At 34.2% G+C, this 22,500-nt stretch overlaps 2 protein-coding genes across 4 annotated transcripts in view; one reads left to right on the forward strand and one right to left on the reverse strand.

The window, feature by feature from the left end:
• The window catches only part of ple (tyrosine hydroxylase ple), a 536,948-nt gene that overhangs the window by 116,412 nt on the left and 398,036 nt on the right, over nt 1–22,500 (forward strand). The gene's annotated exons all lie outside the window — the stretch shown is intronic.
• LOC136848172 (neural-cadherin-like) overlaps nt 1–22,500 on the reverse strand; it is a 210,513-nt gene that overhangs the window by 116,389 nt on the left and 71,624 nt on the right. For all 3 annotated transcript variants that reach the window (XM_067120464.1, XM_067120465.1, XM_067120467.1), the window contains exon 2: nt 21,233–21,677. In XM_067120464.1, coding sequence (XP_066976565.1) covers nt 21,233–21,473 — 241 coding nt within the window. In that variant the 5' untranslated portion in view covers nt 21,474–21,677. The remainder of the gene's footprint in view (nt 1–21,232; nt 21,678–22,500) is intronic.

Raw genomic sequence — 22,500 nt, forward strand, 5'->3', positions numbered from 1 at the left:
TCTGCATTGATTGTATTCCATCATATGAAAAAATCTGGATCCACTGCAGCAATTGCTCTAAGTATTTGGGATCACTATAAATAATTTCATTCCCACGTAAGTCTGCTAGGAAAGACTGATCCAGGAATGTTCCTTTGTTGTAAAGATAAGAGAACTTTTTAATGAGGAGTGCATTGATTGCATTCCAGGAAAATGAAGCGGCATGGTATAAGAATGCGTTTCTGTTACGAGGCCCACAATGATATATTCTAATATTGTATTTTAAAATGTAATAAAATGTGTTCATAACTAGAATTTTCGAAACATTTGAGTTTTTAAATAATCAGTTATATTTTAAAACAACATATGACTATTCATTACTAAGACTTGAAATTTTTATCTACAAAACTTTGTCTATCTGTATCTGTCCTAACATATGTACTAAAATATAAGAAATCTTATAAATATAAACGAGTTAGTTTTATAATGAAAGTTTGTTTGAATGTAATTGATGATTATGATGAAAAAGCATGAAAGTGAAAACTTTGCCAATCATGAATACTATTCAAAAGATATCAGATACATTAACTTATTTAATGTTGTTAATAATAAATTCGAATTACTAAAGACAAAGGTGAAAAGTCGTTCAAACAGGTAAAGGGCATTAAATCCATTACCTCTCATCCATTAAGTCACATAAAGAATGCTCGGTCTCTTCTTTGACCAAAGTATTCTCTTTAGAGTCAAGGGAAATATATTTACTCTGTATCGTGAAAATCGTGACCACAAGATTCCAGAAGAGGAAATTAATGATTAATGCCCTTGCACTGTGTCAGGGGAATATTCAATGTTAATATCTAATGGGGTCTATTAAACACCAGAATGTTTCATTACAAGTTATGCATTGCTGACTTGTAACGACACAAGAAAATAATCAGGAGTGTCCCTCTCTTTTTTATAAAACGTATATGTACCATTTAAATTTATCGTGTTTCCCATTCCATTGACTATAATTATATTATTTCCCAAAAGTAACTAATGTAATGATACTGATACTTACATCTTCTGGTTGGTTTATTGACAGTTCGGTAACTCGAATTTTTTTCTGATAACTTTTTGCAGCATAAAGCTTTAATTCTTTATAATAGACAGTTACTTATTGAGTAGAAATTTAGTGTTGATATTAATACCAAAAACCTTCATATGATGCAGCTGACCGGTGTTTGTTGAAGGAATGAGTTTAATAGGGCATATCTTTTCTTGACCCTTCTTACAATGACGATGGAAAGGACTCATGAATTTTGTTACAGCATTGTCGACTGGGCCAAATGAATAATCAAACGTTCATATATACACATATATGTATTTATATGTATATACAAATATATATATATATATATATATATATATATATATATATATATATATATGTATATATATATATATATATATATATATATATATATATATATATATATATGTGTGTGTGTGTGTGTGTGTGTGTGTGTGTGTGTGTGTGTGCATGTGTGCGTGTGTGTGTATCGCTCATTTACCCAAAAGCGTGACACAACTCAAAAAATGTGTGTTTTGAGTTACTGACATCAGTAGATAGCCCGTTCTTTGTTCCATATTGTGGTAAAAACGTCTTATTTGTATTTGTAATACTAACCGCTAGAGGGCATGACATGTCACTATTACACTATAGAGAGTATAGAGAGTTTTGAACTTTAAATTGCTTCTCCTGAAAAATAGCAATTTTTGAATTATGTCACTCTTTTTGGCAATGAGCGATATGTATATATATATATATATATATATATATATATATATATATATATATATATATATGTGTGTGTGTGTGTGTGTGTGTGTGTGTAGGTATGTATGTATGTATATGTATTTCTGACTCACATCGAGACGGGACCCCGGTCTATTAAATGAGAGGTCAGGTTGTTGGCAATTCACTCACATACTCGTAAGTCATAAAAGAGGATGGAACCTAAGTACTCCTACCTGACGTTTTTCCCAGGCAAGCTACCTCCTAACACTTATAGTGTAAGTGGGTCCTGCTCCTAACATACCAGCGAGTTTTACCTAACTTCTCGACCCGTCAGTGGGCCAATTGATAACATTTCATTGGACTTACCACACAAGAAAACATGAACATGTTTCACAGAAATAAATTTCTGACTTGCATCAGGACCAAACCCCGGTCTTCCAAATGTTTGTTTCAGCCTATTTAAAAGCGCCAACTTTGCTTTCACGCTACCTCGAAATTCGAGCCATTTATGAAGATATGTACAAATACGTAACACCGAAAGTGATTACACTGAATGTTGTTTGAAGAGCAATTTCAAAACAACTGTGACGTGGCTCTTAATTGTACAAATGCAGTGTGATGGACCAGTTTGTATATCAGTTTTTTTTTTTTTTGGTAAATTGGCGTTTCGAATACTTTTATTGGACCCTATTTGCATAAAATAGAACAGATGCTTATCATACATGCTCATATGCGTACACATATTATGATATTTTGCCTCTTGCACCAGTCTATTAAGCTTTGGTTCATGTTCTAGTTGTGTATCTGACTATCGGAAATGTTAACATTGTACATAGCCTTCTTTTTTTTTTTTTATCCTGAGTTGATACTTGCTTGGGTGAATGTATTTCAACATTTTTCATCCTATCAAAATTTCTTAGCCATATATGGTAAGCAAGCAGGTAATCGCAGCTGGTTCAACATTAGCCCTTTCACTGACAATAAACATCTCATTGGCGTCAACCACACACCTTTCCATTGCAAAAAAACATCGACACTTCCATAAAAGAGAGTTGGATAAACAACCACTTGATACATTTTCGGTACTGGTTTCTTACTGTTCAAGTATCTATCCAACATTGCTCATACGGTCTTTCTAGGTTTACCTACTCTTTGATTAACCTCTTCTCTCAGCCTGCTTCATCCATTATCTTTACTCCTTAACACTTATCATTCAGATGCTTTCATTCTTCACTCACCCATATTAACATTCATTTGTTCATATATATATATATATATATATATATATATATATATATATATATATATATATATATATATATATATATATATATATATATATATATATATGTGTATAGATATATATATATTATATATATACTGTATATATACATATATATGTTTGTGTATACATTGTTGAAGATGAAGTTCTTTTCATTATTTTCTCAAAGATATCAAACATAAACACGGAAGTTCCTGGGAATCTCGCAAAGACTATTGGATTCCACCTCTTTTAAAATGTCCGCATATATAAAATTTCCCCCAGGTCTATTGCTCTTCACGAATAAATCACATCCGGAGGATTTCCTCTGGTAGACTTACACTTGAGATATTCCCATTAAAACTCAGTAAGCCCTCTATAAAGCAATCTGTAAGAATTTTCAGCAATAAGGAATGTTGTTAGATATTTTACAAAATAATTACTTATTATTTTTTGAATTCTGCCTCGTTCCTTATTGAATAAACATCTACAATTCTATTCCCGTATTTTCGTCTTGAACTGTCAGGTCACCCACTACAGGTCTGAACAGCACTTATATAGGTGGTCCAAAACGAATGCAAAACGTCTTTGCCAAGTGAGTTTACTTAACGATCGCAAGAAATCTCGACAGACTCCACGAGTCTAGTGGAACGGTAATGGATTAAACATAACCGCAAAAGCTACCTGATTGAGGTAATGGCTAGCTATTCAGTGATCTGTCCACACGCAGTATTACCCGGACATACTGAACTCTGTTTACAGACATGAAGAGAATGATTTAACGTCTGGCATTATTCATCATATTCAGCTGTACGTCCATTCCATGAATGAATTTCGAATACGAACTCCCGTGCAGCTAGTGGCTCATACTGCCTCTCATAGCGGCTCATCTTTAGGGTATTCAGTCCGCCATCTGGCTTAGGATCCTGAGCGAATGAAACACAGGTGCATTCACTGTAACATTTGATGAGTGAAATCTACCTGAGATCAGGAGGATGCTTCGTTGAATTAAAGAGACAATGAATATCAGGAATATTTGTCATGTTATTTCGATTTCTGTCCTCGTTCTGTAGTAGGCAATTCATTTGCTGTTGTTGCCTTGGGTGCATTATTATTGCTTTTGTTATCTGTCACTCCTATCTGATAAAAAGGCTTCAAATTCTTTAGTTTAGTTATGCTTGATGCATATTGCAAATTGAGTGAAATGTTTTTCATTTTAATACTTGATAGAAAATTTTTTTTCATGGCGAGAGAAGCAGGCAATGTAATACTTGTATTTACCTGATATGATGAAAGAAAGTATATATATATATATATATATATATATATATATATATATATATATATATATATATATATGTGTGTGTGTGTGTGTGTGTGTGTGTGTGTGTGTGTCAATATATATATATATATATATATATATATATATATATATATATATATATGTATATATGTATATTTATATATATACATATATATGTATCATATATATATCCATAATTATCTTATTTCTGTTTCATAAAATTTCTTCATATGCTTTCAAATATTTGTTTTAATGCACGTTTTCTATTGAAAGTTTTAATTCCGGTACTGGAAAGTATTGAAGAAACCGTACTTTCTTCGTAGATTTCGAACCCACATTTACTTTAAGGTTAAATGCCATATATAGAGACTCATGGGTAAATACCGAGATAATAATGGATATAGAATATTCTGAACAAGAACTCTGGATGTGTTGTGGTAGTATTTTTAAACATTAGGTTAAAATCATTTTTATCCTAGGCGTTCCTTTGATATAAACTAATGGGTGCTGGTTTTCCAGGTGTTAATGTTGATATTCTAACTCAAATATTCAGGGTAGTAATTTTCTTATGAGATCATATTGATAATAATAACATTATTATTTTTGATATTATTAATGTGCGTACATGAAGACATGAAAATATTTCGTAAAGGGAAAAGCAGATTTTTCCTTTAGTATAGTTGTCTGTTGTTTATTAGACTATAAGAAATATTGCGGTCGTTTGTTGCCGAAGTTTAAAATGTTGAACCGTTCAGAAGATGGTGCCAGAGTAAATCAGCTTCTCATGTAACTCATTCTCCCTTTCAAAGCATCGAATAAATGCCACAGTCAAGACCACAGAAGTCTGTGTATATGAGAAATCCAATATGGTCTTCACCCTTTAAATGAAACATTCTCTCGTTGCCTTGCATTAGCAAGACTTGGAATTCTCTCATCGTTTTTTTTTTTTCCTACCAAAATAAGTCACTATTTCATTCATTATATTGTCAGAATGCGGAATTCCCTCTCTTTCTCTGCCACCAAAACATGACTTTGTCTCACAAAGCTGTCCGAATTGGAAATTCGCTCTTTTTCTCAGTGCTATCAGAATGGGATGTTCTCTTCCTTCCTCTGTCACCAGAATGCGGATTCTTTCCCTTTCTCTCTTTAACTAGAATGGTGATATCTTTCCCTTCCTCTGGCCTATGCTGTGAGAATGAGAAATGTTCTCACTTACTCTGCATTAACGCAGTGTGGAATTCTCTCTCTCACCCTGTTACTAGAATGTAAAATTCCCTTCCTTATTGTGTGTTGTCAAGTAAAAAATTCCTTCCTCTGTAAGGCTAGAACTGGAAATTCTATCAGAATAAGAACATTCTCTGTTCCACTGGTATAACCGAATGTTCTAAACATGGTAATTGCTCTTCCTTCTTAATTCTTATCAGAATGAAGAATTCTCTCATTTCTATTACGCGAGTGTATATTTCTAAGCAATACACTCGCAAGTTTAAAGATTAGAAGCGACACTCAGGTTGTCTTACCTTACTTCTCGGAGGGACAATTTTTTTTCTGTAAAAGAAAACTATTGAGATGGCTATTTGTCTGTCCGTCCGCACTTTTTCTGTCCGCCTTCAGATCTTAAAAAATACGGAGGCTAGAGTGCTGCAAATTGATATGTTGATCGTTCACCCTCCAATTATCAAACATACCAAATTGCAGCCCTCTAACCTCAGCAGCTGTTATTTTATTTAAGGTTAAAGTTAGCCATGATCGTGCGTCTGGCTCCGCTTTAAGTGCCAACAACACAGGCCACCACCGGGCCGCGGCTGAAATCTTCATGGGCCGCGGCTGAGAGTTTCATTGGCCGTGGCTGAGAGTTCCAAACAGCATTATACAGTGTACAGAAAACTCGATTGCACCGGAGAGACTTCGGCGCATTTTTTACTTGTTTTTTTTACCGTATCGAAGAATTACATGTAAACACATACCGAGAAATGGCCTTATATGAAAAAGAACTATATTTCATTTTACTAAAATTGCTCTATCTACCTAATCAGGCATAAGAGGCACTAGCTCAAGAAAGCAATAAACCGTTGCGTGAGAACAGTAGCGAAAATCGCGAATGGCAAAAGAGGAAATCACTCGGTATCAGACGTGAAACTCCACTCATACGAAAAAAAAAGCAATATAACAAACAGGTCGTAACATTAAATGGCAAACTGCGGAAGGAAATAACTTCCTCGCCTATAGATGAACGGAAAGCTAGAGACCTCTGAGGCTACCATGGGCCCAGTGCCGAAAACAGATTTGGATGGAATGCGATCCTCAGACAAGACATTTACTGACAGTTTCTTAGACCTTAAAATCTCTGGATACGTATAATTTATGTGTCAGGTATTCCGTCTTCCTGAGACGTCCCTAAACCTATTTCTTAGAACAAAGCCCCTTGTGCTCTCTCTCTCTCTCTCTCTCTCTCTCTCTCTCTCTCTCTCTCTCTCTCTCTCTCTCTCTCTCTTGTATGTTAGTAATAAATGATTAAAGGCAACGTTTAAAGGCATTTATAAATGTCTGCTAGACTCCAGAATGAATAAACACTACATAATATTTCCAAAGTCTGAAGATCGCGTATTCTGAATGGTTGGTTTTCTCTGCAAGTAGCGATATACTTTTATATGCATCCTTTTGCGTATGTATTCAAAAGTTATTGTAGACAGATTAATTTTAAAACGTAGAACTATAGTGCTTATTTGATGCGTGTACGTAACACTGCCTCCCTATTGTTAGAACAAAATCGCTCAAGGTGTAAAAAATTGCAAGCGATGCCATCTACTGGAGCCCAAGAGAACTATATCCAACCGGCTTATTTGATACTGTTTCTTTGCTTGGCCAGTAGCGGGGGTGGCGGGGGGTTGGCCTATTTCCTCACGTTTGAACCTCATACCAGAAATAACTGGGTTTATGTTTAGCAGCAGCGTTGAACGGCTCGTAAACAAATTGATGACTTTCATTCTAACCTGTTTGTATAATTTCAATTACCTTTACATGCATAGCATACTTATGTATTGGAGTAAGTAGGATGAAATGTCAAAGCAGTTTATTATAATGTACTCTGATGCATTTTTTTTTCATGTGAACTCGCTCACACAGTTAAAAAATAATACAACAAAAAAGGAAAAAAGTCAGGCGACAGCAAGTTTTTTTCCGTAGTTAACTCGGGCCAGAGAGAACTTCGTAAGTATTCGTGATTGTAAAGATTCAGAATCAAATTATAACTTTATACTAATATACTCCGTTGCATAATGCTTGTCAGATCATAACGTTTCGCCACTCAGAAAAATTACAATGAATACAATTCGATAGGGCCACTATCTTCAATTTTTAATACCTTCACATATGTGCCTTTATATTTATTCTGTTATCAGAAAGTTGAGTTCCCTCCCTTCCTCTGTCACCAGAATGCAGACTCGTTTCATAAAGAACTTTGCTCTCAAATGGGAGATTCACTCCTTTCCTCAGTGCCATCAGAATGAGAAAATCTCTCCCTTCCCATACGTTACCAGAAAGACGAATTCTCTCGCTTCCATAATATGAATGTATATATATACTATACAATGCACCCACAAGTTTGAAGACTAGATTCAACACTTATGAACGGTGTCGAAATATACTCGTCTCTTCTTCAGAGTGAATAAAAGTGGGTTATATTATCCACGTTGAAGAGAATGATTTCTACACTGAATAGGAGACAATTTGACTCTAAGCTGCTTCTGAAAGCATATCTTAGTCCTGGATCTTTTGTTAACGGCTTATCATATGGCTTCATTAATCGGCTCTGAATCAAATCCAAATGAATTTCAGTGATTTTCTTCCCCCATTGGGTAGCTTCATGACGTTATTATATGATACATGAATTCTCCAAATTTTGATTATTTTTTTTTTATAAAAACGGGCTACAGGGGAATGGATATCCTTCCATATCAAAATGAATATAAGGCAAACAGGAAGTATGAAATCATTTAAAATATCGATGCAAATATACGTTGATTTTCAAAACCAAAAGCGGAATTACACGCTTATGCTTAAGAAATTTGCAAATATGAATACAGTTCCAAATATTAAAACTTAGAAATAAACATTAAGATAAGACCTTTTCCATAAATAATATCATAAAAATTGAAGCATAAATGTTTTGAAATAACATCTATTCATCTATGTTCATCCATGCGTTATCTGATTTGAGACCATTTTTTCCGTTGCTTTGTAATTCTTACCTTCGTAATTGAAATTATTCATATTACTCACATTGTTCATGCGAATGCATTTTGGGAGAAAAAAAAAATCTCGTTCCTCGTTCCGCTCTGATTTTAACAAATTGATTATCAACGAACAATATGGTTGTACTTTGGTAAAAATATACCGTTTTCATCTACTATTAAATTCAAAAATCCTTCATACAAATTAACCATTATTAACAGGAGTGCAGTTTGGTACGAAAATAGAATCTTCGTTTCAAGAGTTCCAGTCTGATTCTAAAAACCTTTCATACAAATTAACAGTTACTAACGAGATTATAATTCCGTACAGAAATACCTTGTCCAGCTGAAGTCTAACTCTGATATTTTTTACTGAAAATTACCAATTATTTGCTGGAGTGTAATATGGTAAAAAAAAAAAATCCTAATTTCCTTTCGCTGTCTAACAGAGCATTCAAGGGACACCTAATGGGTCACAGGACTGTAGAATGGTTAAGCTTTTATGGCATCATCATTAGCAAAGTTACATCGTTAGGAAATGTGTCTTGAGAAAAATGTGCTCAAAACATTTTTTCAAAAATATGCGTATAGTAATTACAACGCGTAACTTTCTGGACAGACCTCTTGTTTATTCCAAAAATTTCTGTCATTTTAACAGTTTTTTTAGAATCGATTTTCTTAAAAGATCATGTTAATGGGACTTTATTTGCTCTAAAAGTAAAAAGATAAAAGATATACTTTTTTCTTATTCTTCCGTCGGGATTTCTTTGTCGATGATGTTTCATTTTTCTTAAGAGATGAAGAAAAACTAACGGATATAATTTTATCTCTGAAGTTCACGAAAATGTGTATCATTTTTACCCTCAAAATCAAAAGCGAAGTTTTCTTTCTAACTCCATTAACTCTTTCTTAGAATATAATATTTTTATTTTCTTCAGAAAAAAAAAAAATTTTTGACCAATAAAAGTTTATAGTAGGGGTAAAGTTTAGCGCTATTATTCCGAAATTCAAACACGCTTTTTGCTCACGGTCGTCTGTTTGCTCATATCTGCTTCATGAGTGATATCCTCTGTTTACATTCTTTAAGAGAAAAGAACTGTTGAGCCTTTTCGGTAACTGTTGCATTAGTTTCAGTTGTTGACATATTTTTGTGATAGTTTGAATAGCATTAATTTTCTCGTTTTTCTTACCTGTAATTTATGCTCATACTTCCATGGCTGTATGTATTATAACAGTAAGTACCTGGTCATTCATTTTTTTAAGACTTCAGATGGTCTATGTTTTGCCATGGTTGATAACCTTTATGACATAATTCATATTTTATTATTTCTAATCACATCTTTCTTTTCTGCCAGTAATAGTGATTTAGATAGGGGTTTTGGAAGACAGATAACGATAAGATTAGAGAGAGAGAGAGAGAGAGAGAGAGAGAGAGAGAGAAGAGAGAGAGAGAGAGAGAGAGAGAGAGAGGGAGAGAGAGAGAGAGATGAAATACCCTCCCTACAGTTGCCAATTGGAATAATACATTGGTATCACTTACGAGGTTTCCTATATTCAGTCTATTGTAAGGTAGACAGACTCCTTTTGATTAACGCGAACGGAGTTCCCTGCACCGAAGATGATCTAGTTAAAATGACATTCCGAGAATAAAACATATTTTATTTGCGATATCACTTTGATAGAGAAAGCATTGTGTCTCCTGCCATACATGCTATTTTTCCTTAGTGAATTATTTTCCTCCTCCTCATTGCTCTGTTATTTCATTTACTCTTAAATTTTGCCCCTTTTCCCGTGATTTCTCCTTGGTCTAGCTTTATATACTTATTTTGATAGTTTTCGTTTTCTTCTTGTCTTATATATATATATATATATATATATATATATATATATATATATATATATATATATATATAGAGAGAGAGAGAGAGAGAGAGAGAGAGAGAGAGAGAGAGAGAGAGAGATCTACATATATATCTACACATATATATATGTATATATATATATATATATATATATATATATATATATATATATATATATATATATATATATATACAGTATATATATATATATATATATATATATATATATATATATATATATATATATATATATATATATATATATATACACACACATTATATACACATACGCAAACACACACACACACATATATATATAGATATATATAATATATATAAATGACAGATTCGGAAATTACTCCACCACTTTCATCTAGTTCACTATCTAATGCATTAAACTGCAGAGCCACTCTCAGCGTGATGAATATATTTAAAATTTAATTGCATATATATGGGCACAGGATTACATTTTGGAAGTATTTTTGACTATCTCGTTTGTATCATTTGTATAAGCTTCTCTCTCTCTCTCTCTCTCTCTCTCTCTCTCTCTCTCTCTCTCTCTCTCTCTCTCTCTCTCTCTCTCCAGATCCATTAATCATAACAAGTCGAGCTATAGTTGTGAGGATTTTTTGGTTCTCTCTCTCTCTCTAAAGATCCATTTATCAGAGACTTTCGCTACCGTCTGGATGTGATTTTTTCGAGTCTCTCTCTCTCTCTCTCTCTCTCTCTCTCTCTCTCTCTCTCTCTCTCTCTCTCTCTCTCTCTCTCTCAAAAACTTTAGTAATATCTAGTGATTATTACTCTCTCTCCCCCATTCCTTCCATTGCAATTGCTTCATCAACCCTCAATGAAAAGGGATACTTCCTATGATAAGAAGCAGTATCTGTCGCTGATCTCACTTCTAAACATGATTTCAAAAACCAGTATAGCTACCGAAGCAAAACCAAGTAAAAAAAAAAAAAGTTGTGCAGCCTGTGGTCGCAGGCTTTCCAGTTTCCGGGATGCAGGTATGGAACTCAGCTATAAAATCATTAAATTAAATTTTCTGCCCTGGAGATGGCGAACTTGCAAACTGTGAAGCATTGCACCGAATTACTCATAAAAAACTTAATATATGTATGTATATATATATATATATATATATATATATATATATATATATATATATATTTTTTTTTTTTTTTTTTTTTTTTTTTTTGGTGGTGTATGGAACAGCTGATATTGACAGAATGCTGTGGTGATTGGGGATAACTATAAGGAACTTCAGGGATTTCTGAAAGAGGTTAAAAGTATTTGCACGAGGAGAAAGTTAAGTCAAAGTGGACTATAGTAAGGTAAACGGGAACCAAACAATGTTGCAGTGAACGTTAGTAAGGATGGTAAGAGAGTGGAAGCAACAGATTCTAATAACAGCAGTTCTAAAGAAAGGAGAGTCACAAGACAGGTGAAGAAGAAGAGTTAGCATCATGAGGAAACTAGTTACTGAAGTGTGGATGAGGTGGTGAGCGTTAGGGGATACGGCGTAATGTTAAATATATATATATATATATATATATATATATATATACATATATATGTGTGTGTGTGTGTGTGTGTGTGTGTGTGTGTGTGTGTGTGTGTAGTCTTTAAGATATAGATATTAACAAGATAACTTTACTGTTTGGAGTTTGTCACAAAAACTCTGAGGACTTTATGACCAAACTCTCAGGATCTGCAGAACTTTTCTTCCAAAAAGACGCAAGCAACAGTTCATGAAAAACATTAGAAATTTATGCATGTTCGAAAAGTCTTAGTACCTCAAACATCTTTCATTTTTGTTCTTAGTGACATTCATTTTCATTCCCTCAAAGCTTTACAACTTTCTTTCCAGATCTCACACAATTTACAATTTATCGAGAACCAGGATTTCCAATAGCCTTGAATTTTGCAAGGCGAGTAATTGCAGCACATCTGTGTTGATTCCGGATTACTATTGTAATTGCAATAATAAATACTGATCCAGGCAGTTTTATGTTATTTTAATTAATGGTAGTCTATAACATCTTGAAATTTCAGTTCCTGAATCCTCTGAGTTTTGAAAACAATATTGTTGCTATTGTGCTCAAAAATGAAGTTATGAATCTAATGAAGCTACACGATGTTGCCTCATTACTGTAGGAATATGAAGGTCAACGCATATAATTATAAAACTGCTTGTCTTAACGCCTTCCTGGGAGAATAATTAGTCATTCGTCGCTTTTTATTAAAAACTAATGTTAATTTATAGTAGTAGTATAGCGAACTAATTAGTAGTAGGGAATTTTTTTTATATTCCTGAGAGCATGTAGCTCTGTTTGATCTCTGTGGATATTAATCTTTTGATTACACCCCGTTGCTTATGTATTTCATCATTCAGCTCTGAATTTAATTTTGGCTTTATCCAGCGTGGACTTCCCACCTATTTTTCAGTTCAGTGTTACACAAAACAGTATGTCCATCACTACAGCTTTTTTTCCACGAGCTGGCTATACATTTGTAGCGATATCACTGAACCTCCATCTAGCTTCTGACAGTGAGATGTATTTGAACTGTAAACTGGTGGGTTGTGAGCAGCGTGGTCTTCCTACAATCATGATTAGCTCTTAACAATATCGACTGCTTACAGTATTTCAGCAGACCTATCTTAACCATGGAACTCATGCAGTGTTAGTAAGAATAGAATAAATTGCCTTAAAATTCATGAAAGCTAAAGAGATGACGAACGTCTTATGAAGGGTCGAGTTCTAGAAGGCCAGAAAAGAGAAAAACCATATACAGGAAATAACGAGCAATTATAGAAATCATAGACTTACTGTATACAATAAGTTATCAGTAACCAAATAAATACGGTGTAGCATTTTAAAGCTTTATTATTAAATCCAATAACAATCAAGAGAACTTCTCAAAAAAATATTTAGATTTGTGAGAGCTTATTATTTCCGTCCTTTAATTTATGTCATTGCACATAATATTGTTGGTATGATTTACGGTAACATCTGAGCATTCAGAAAAGAAGTGAAAACTGCTGCCTAGACAATTTTCCGTTCGTGAGGTTCTCTTGATCTCACTGAAGAAGTTTATGCAATCAAGCTAGTTAACAATGATTGATGGCTGGCATTTTTTCCATCAGCGAACCAGTGATTTGGATTCCCCTGAGGTTTATTGGTCTCGGATCTGGCCCAGGTCCAAACGGCGAAGGGATAGCGTTTAATTAAAATTCATATACATAATATTATCACAGATATTATTGTATTAGTATTTGATATTTTGAAATTAGTTACCGTAGTGGGAAAATTGCATCGAAGTAACATTCATATGTGAAATTCTAGGTACGGCCCATTTTCACGTCTAATTTCCCTTTTTAAATTAATTGAACTTTGTTTTTATAATTATAAAGGATTTAGTTCATACTTTGATATTTGGATGAAATGTTTTTACATCAGTTTCATATAGCAAGCCCCCTCGTGCATAATTCTTTTAGTTATAGTTTGATAAAAGACTATAATTATGTTCTTCTTGTCATCATTTTATCAGACTTCCTTGACACCTACCATTATATCTGAAAACACTAAGAAAGCAAAGTTTTGTAATCCACAGGTCTTATCGTTCATCCTTTGTTTACTAGAAAAGGATTGTACACAACTTCTATAAACTTGTAAAATATGTTGCTTTTTAGCCTTGCCTTCTCAGAGAAGAAAAGGCAAGAAAGCTATATTCAAAAGGAAATTTTCAATACCTTTGTTTCTTTTTAATAAACGTATCACTTCTTTCTATAAGTCATTACAATATTTATACCTAGTGGCATTAAGTCTAAAATTTGGGAGGAAAATTTTCCATTGTTAGGAGATGGAACGAATTATTTAATAAAGCAGCAAGTTCCTAGTCTTGCCTTTACCCCACACAGTTTTCGCTGCTGCGTAATGACTTGCCCTCATGAGACAGATGTCTGTCCGGTTTTTACTGTTTTAATCTTTACTTCACCGCCCCCTCTTCCAAACCCATCCCTATCTTTTGTTTCATTCACTCAGGGCAACAACAATTACAGTACTTTAAAAGTTGACAGTGGCTGACATATGCACTTTCGTCTTAACTTTGGTTATTGAGGGGTAGCCTACATCTCTCATGTTATAACCTTCTCGCTTCCTGATAATTAATATGACCACTCCTGTACTTCCTTCATCCAGCATAGAGATTGTGTAGAAGTCATTTCTAGCTACTCTTTCCATTGAGAGTGTATATATTATCCTGAACGCTTTTCATGTTAAAAAAATACAAAATCACGATCTCTTGGCAATTAACGTCAACTCTCCACCTTACACTCTATGAGATGGATTTATTGCTCTCTCTCGTAGTGGACAAGGCAAGACTCGCCATCTCTCATTTCTCAATAAATTATCCTCTTAGACTTATGGAAAGCTCCTGATCCTCCAGTGCAGTTTAATACTGTCACCGTGCAATGTTCTTGGGGTTCTTGCAGCTCTACAGAGTTGACAAATTAACTGATATATGTGCTTTGCCATAACTTTCTAAATTCGTCGACCAGCAGGTCTTGCGTAAAACAAGATCTACTGGTGATTTTCTTTCATAGCCTGGCAAATCGTCCCTCTGGTCAAACTTCTGCTTATGAATTCACTCCTTTCTTCGATTGCTGACGGAAAATCATACGATTCTTTCCCATCTCGTGTAAAGTGCGGAGAGTTTTGTTCTCTCACCTAATTGATTCTTCTCTTTTCGTAATTTTCTAGTTATTAAAATCTCTCTATTGAACTTGCATTCATCACTCACCTCTCCTCCGTTGTTTCCATTCAAAATCCAATTACAACTTTTTTCATTTGATGAATTTTTATTTATTTATTTTTCTTTTATCTTGCGCCTTCTTCAGAATGGATGGCCCATCGATTCCGTTCGTGTTCAACCCGCCTTTTTCTAAACCTTTCTGTTTTCTTCTTGCATGAGCTGGATATTGGTAATGTTACCGAACCTATTGGACTTTGTATTAGAAAATAATGATATTTTAAACCCGATGGTCTGAAGGTTAGTTTTGGGATTAAGATTCGCAACCTTCTTCTTCTCCTCCGTCATCAAACCCGGGGAAGATAAGTATTTTGCGTAAAAAGTTGAGACCAAAATTTTTTAAAAATCTTGTCTGGACGGAGGGAAAAGGAATGTCCATGAAAAATGTTTCATTCTTTCCCATTCTCAGAGCGGGATACAGAAGTGCACCATTTTTAAAATTCAAGATAAATCATCTAGGGAGTCCGACCGAATTCTTGGACTAGAGTTTTCATGGCTAAGAACTTTTTGTATAACTTCCAAGAAGATATTTCTTTTTTAAGCGGAGTGAACCATCATAATGTCACGAACACCAAGGCTTTCTTCGTTGGAAGATGATTCATTTTCTTTCACTCAGCGAGCAAAGCTCGAGGGCCTTCAAAGTCGTGAACTTCTTTTTAGAACTTTTAAAGAAATGTATTCTCTTTTAAGCTCTCAGCCCGGCCGCGAGTGATAATATACCCATCAAAGTACCAAGACCAAATAAGAGAGATGGGTAAGAAACAGTTTTGTCGGCCCTAGATGAAAGATATTAAGGATTACTGATATATGTAATAAACCTTAAAATCTGCTACTAAAGGGAGTGGATCATAACGGGATGATTATGCCACGAGAGAGAGAGAGAGACAGACAGAGAGAGAGAGAGAGAGAGAGAGAATAAAGCCCTTGATGCCGTAACGTAACGTTATTTTTTTCCCTCAACTCAAAATCTTCAAAATGATTTCTTGCAACAATAATTTTCTTTTTTGCGGTGATTGAACTATAACTGGATCTCATAAACTGGGGAATTTTCGAATGGAAGCTGTTAATATATTTTTTTCTGGCAATACACCATAGTATTTTTGAAATCTTCCTGTGACAACGATTGAGTCAGGCTGTCTAGAATGTCATGAAACATCGAGTAGGTTTGCGATGGTGCCAAACTTCCTCAAGACATTTAATCTGGCTCAAGCTAATCCCTGCACCCTTCCATTCCGGGTCCTTTAATACGGTCGTAAAATTTCCTTTATAATCCCATAATCTGAATCTTTCCAGTCAGATCCAGCATGCAAAATTATAATTCTACTCCCTTTCCCGCTTGGTGGGTTTATTCCAGTCACTGCTGTCGAACTTTCATCCATCCAACACTTGGTGACTATAATTCTGATTAATCCAAGTTTCATCTAGAAATATAACAGACTTATTTCCTGTATCTCTAATATTTTTCATTGCACGTAGGAACTTGGTCCTGGCACTGGCAATATCACTTCCCTCCAGTAGAAATTCTCTCCTTTTAACTCTTCCGTATTTGAATCCAATTTCTTGAAGTATCTTACGTAAAGATTCTCTGCATCCACTAAGTCTATTAATTTCTTTTACTTCAAGTAGAATGCTATCCAGCGTTGGAATTTCCTTTCTGACGTAATAACTGAGAACTGTCCTTCGTAAAACGCACTGATCAAACCCATCGATATTGGTTACAGTTGGTGGTCTTTTCCTTTTCTTTACGTTAAAAACGGGAGCTTCATTTTCTTCTAAGCTGTCTTTTCCTTCCTCACAAATGCGATATATCGTACTTCTGCATTGCTTAGTTGCATCCATTGTACGTACGTTGTACTGCCTTGTCAAAACCATGCATAACAGTTTTGTTTTCTTCCTTCCTTTTGAAATACTCGTGGACACTGAATATGACCTCTCTTGTATGCGCACGTAATTGCTGACGTGGAGAGCCTTCCATCTTAAACCGTCACACTTGGGTATCAGAACAAAAGTGATAAGCTACTTAACCTTCCTGACCTGAGACAGAGAGAGATGTGGCAAAGTGTATGCCAAATCTACACTGTTTTTTCGCCTTAAGTGAGATTTAATGACTGAAATTGGCGCAAAGCGGCAACGTCGGAAATCTACTCTATGTTTCATGACATTCTGGACAGACATAATATTTTTTATAGTTGATGAAATTTTTTTGCATGTATAACATGGCATCAACATACCACTATAACTGTACTAGTGATAATAGTACCTGTAGTAATGGTAATAGGTAATATAGCATGACACTACAACAACAACTACAACATCAACCTTAATAATAATAATCGTTTTCAAACAAAATTGTATTTCAAAGGTCAAATATTAATTTTTTTAGTGCTATGATATCCTGCTACTTCTATCAAGTACAACATGCTCAAGAACGTATTGTTTTGGTATCCTTAATCATTAGAAAATAAAAGAAATCAAGTAGAATGAATAAAGATACCACTGATTCATTTGGATTATATTAAAAACTTATTAATTATATATCTGTTTCACCCTAAGCAACAAATAAGCAAATATAACGGAAAGGTAGAAAATAATGAAGGCAAATTCCAGTACAGTGTGAAGGTTAATAGTAATGATGTATAACGTTTGGAGAGAATAGATAAAAATATAAGATATAAAAATATTTATAATAACGCGGCATTAATAATGCTTGGATTAATCTCAGCCTCTCGTGGAATCCAATTAATCTGGCTATATTCTCCTGGCAGTGTTTAACGGATTTTTTTTTAACCTTTATTACTCTTTAAATAAAATATTTTGTTCGATGTTGCAGATTTCATAGAATTTCCAACGAGATTTTTTTTTGTATGGCTTTATGTTTTTCGTGAACATTCATTTCCAGATGAAAATGTAAACTTTTGTTTCTAAGTTATAATTTTCGGTTACTGCCGATCTTTCTGTTGAAATTGTGAAACCCATATATATTATATATATATATATATATATATATATATATATATATATATATATATATATATATATATATATATATGTATGTATGTATGTATGTATTATGTATGTTATATATATTTATACATATATAGACATATATATATATAGTATATATATATATATATATATATATATATATATATATATATATATATATATATATATATACATACTCTATATATACACATACACATACGTATATGACTGAAAAATTTTCTGTTAAAACAGAATTCCATAAAATATAAGGGAGCCCATAGATACGCCAAAAAAGTGGAAAATAAAGGCTGTATTTCAGAGACCGAAATGTCTCTCTCCTCAGGCAAATAGTGAATGAGAAAAAGTTAAGTAAAGCGGTATTTATACCAGAAGATCCATTGATCTGGCGTTAGTCACCTCAGTTGACAATTTCTCTTTAATCTTCTTGATCGCTGGTTGGAGGAAGATTTTAATCTTCTTGATCGCTGGTTGGAGGAAGATTTTATCTATAATATCTGAATCCCACGCAGCTCTTGAAAGATTCATGGTGTTTCTTTGTTTAATCAAAGCTGATTCCACCATCTGGCTTTTGAACCGACAACTGCTGCTATAAATTATACGAGACATATTCCAGTTTAGTCCGTGGTTGTGGTTATTTATGCGGTTAAAAATATCCGAGCTCTGATGTCCATACCTAACTGAACGTTTATGCTGTATTAATCTTTGGGGGAGTGATTTGCCTGTGAAATCGATATGAGATTGGTCATAGTCGAGGCAAGGGATTTCGTAAACTTCTGTGCCTTTGGGGATTGGTTTTTGTTGGACATTAATCAGGGATTTGGCTAAGGTATTTGGGTAGGTAAAAGGAAATGGGTTAGAGTTTCCAAGTGTCTGTGTCAACGTCTTAATTCTGATCAGGTGTGGGATTTTTATTTTATTGTTGTGGGTCTCTGGTCTTGTTATGGAGGGGACGGTAGAAAACAGCGTTTGCTTTGTGGATCGATTTCTCAATTAAATGGTCAGGGTGCTTTAAATATGACAGCTGCTTACGGATTAGTTCAATTTCCTTTTCCAGGAGATCCGGGGAGCAAATTCGTAAGGCTCTTAAGAATAAATTGCTGGCTACGCCAATTTTGATAGAGATGTCATGATAGCTATAAAAATGGATGTATGACAGAGAGAAAGTTGGTTTTCTTTATATGGTAAATTTGTATTCTGTCGTGTCTCTAATTATTAAAACGTCAAGAAAATGAATTTTGTTGCCTGTTTCCCATTCAACTTTAAATTTGATTCTAGGCACTAATGCATTTAATTTTGAAAGAAATTCATTGAAATTGCCCCACTTATTATCCCGAAATGTTAAGATATCTACATACTCATCCATAGCATGTCTTTAGGTTTTATTGCGTTTATTATTACAGTTTCAAAATATTCTATGTATAGATTGGCTAAGACAGGACTTAAAGGGCTGCCCATGCTGCATCCGAATTTTTGTTTATAGAATGACTCCCCGAATGAAAGATGTTATTAGATACACATAATTCAATTAACTTTATTATTTTATCTAGGAATATGTCTTGCATAATTTATAGCAGCAATTGTCGGTTCAAAAGCCAGATGGTGGCATCAGCTTTGATTAAACAAAGAAACTCCATGAATCTTTCAAGAGTTGCGTGAGATTCGAATATTAGAGATAAAATCTTCCTCCAGCCAGCGATCAAGAGGATTAAAATCTTCCTCCAACCATCGACCAAGAAGATTAAAGACAAACTGTCAACTGGAGTGACTTAACGACAGACCTATGGATCTTCTGGTATAAATACCACTTTCCTTAACTTTTTCTCATTCACTATTTGCCTGAGGAGAGAGACAGTTCGGTCTCTGCAATATAGCCTTTATTTTCCATTTTGGCGTTTCTATGGGACCCCTATATTTGATATACATATACAGTATGTATATATATGTATAGTATATATATATATATATATATATATATATATACACACACACACATATATATATATGTATGTATATGTGTATATATATATATTGATTTTATAACAAGTTTTCCATACTTTGAGTGTTAAATTAGCTGTATATTTTCTTATTTCGTTGTTATTTTATGTCTTTTGTTAGTTTTACATCCATCCAAATGATTTTATTCATTGCCCCCTTCTCTCTCTCTCTCTCTCTCTCTCTCTCTCTCTCTCTCTCTCTCTCTCTCTCATACAGAGTAGCATGCAGTAATTAATTAGTTAAGTAGCATATCCTTCATTTGCTCACTCATTACCGACTTGAAAAATAGACTGTTTATATTTACCTGTGGTTGAAATGTACCTGCACCAATTTTCTTAGGTATCAGAGAAATGTTGTCTTGATAGTTACCCCCGGTCACTACAAGAGTTTAAGTTTAGTTCTGATCTAAGCTGCAAAATTTTTGATCACTCTAAAGCGAAAAGCATTTTACCAGCCTTTATAATGTAGGAATCTGTTTTTCCAACGCACAGAATTCTCTCACTTGTGCAAATGCATGTACTTCAATCGAATGTGATCTGTACAGCCCATTCGAATTGAAGTGATTGATGTTGAACCGTTATTTCAATTTCCTGAATTTTGCAGGTAATCCTTTTATAATCTGGGCTATTTGTTCGTATTAATAAAATTCACGGTGTTGTGGTAGTTTGGTATAGGGGTTAACGGGGCAGTTGAAACGAAGAAGCTAGATTTTTGTTTGCAGCCATTACAACCAATGTTTATACTCGTGTAAAAAATTCTGTATACAAGTTTATTATTGTGGGGATTAATTAACTGAAATACAGACATTTATTCCATATACAGGATGGAAATGAGTAATAAGAAAGATGAAGAAAATATGATTTATTATTAGTATTTACCGTCTTAATGGTCCCTGAACAAATCTTTGACGTAGAAACTCAAGCCTTCGAAAAAATTAATTAAATAAAAAAAGTGCTGGAATGAATACATGCAAAAATAATTCGATAAATGACAACTACTTACCATTCGGATAGTCCAGTTCATCAGAGAGCGGGAAAAGAATGGGAAGAAGGACGTTGGCAGCCATGGCTGTGATCCAGCCAACACACAACCAATTCCAGAACACTGATGAGGTCCCGAGGCGGAGTGTTTTGGCCTGGAAACTTCCTCTACTTTCGGATCGAACGTTGCTCCTTGATTTCAGCAAAGAGTTTCTGCTTCGGCACTTATTTATAATGCAATTGGATATGCTGACAGGTGACATAGGAATCTGATAGTCTAGGACGCTTTTCCCATCACATTGTCTGTGGCGAACTCTTCACTAGGAATAGATAATAAAGTTTCTAGTGACAGTGTCAAGGGGTCTGTATTTCTTCCTCTGTTATACCCTTGTGTGGTGGATCACACGCACTGCAAAGTCGAGATCAACTTCAGCTTAAGCTCCCTGCAACTGACAGATTCTACAATCCTGGAAATGGAAAGATAAATACTGTGATTAGAACTGTAATGAATCATAATGCAAAGTTTCTTAATTCATGACACAAATCTCACTAAATTCTCTTATGTCAATAAAATGTCTTGGCCTTTATTTTCTCACATGTTGGAATCCCATAATTACAGTATTTCACAATTTTACAAAATGTAATGCTCCACTTGATGCCGAAATGAAGAACGAACACAGAGGAAGTCCAGGAAAAGAATAGGGGAAGGGACTGAGTACAAGAAAATAAAATAACACACGGAGGTATCCAAGGAAGCACAAGCCTACACTAGAGCTTACGTTATTCATCACGACTTCGACTTTTACAAGCATTTGTGTTTCAGAATGACTGACCTTACTCAAGATCAGTCAACAAAGAACGTAAACGTATAATAACAATAACCTGATTTCCGTAACAGGAAGTGACTCGGGAGAAAAAATGATACAACTGACATTCATATTTGAACTGCTGAATCGTGAATGAACTCTGTTAAGGAAAATATTATTATTCCATGCGTGCATTCATAAGGAATAAACCAAAAAGGCGTAAACTTGATTAGATACCCGTATGAAAACTTGAAAGTAAACAGAACAGAAATAGATCAACAGTAGGGAAGATGGCAAAAGGTCATTTTAGACAAAGAGCTGAGATGCAGTCCATCCTTACTTAGAATGAAAGAGAACAGCTTATAATTCATGGAAACATAAATGTAAGTTCAGAGTAATCGTATAGATATGTTTGTGTTTCATAGAAAACCTTTTAATCATGCGATGGAAATGATTGTTGAAAAATTATGAAAATACAGCCAGT

Source organism: Macrobrachium rosenbergii, chromosome 18 (genome assembly GCF_040412425.1).
Source record: "Macrobrachium rosenbergii isolate ZJJX-2024 chromosome 18, ASM4041242v1, whole genome shotgun sequence".
In the NCBI taxonomy this organism is placed as follows: domain Eukaryota; kingdom Metazoa; phylum Arthropoda; class Malacostraca; order Decapoda; family Palaemonidae; genus Macrobrachium; species Macrobrachium rosenbergii.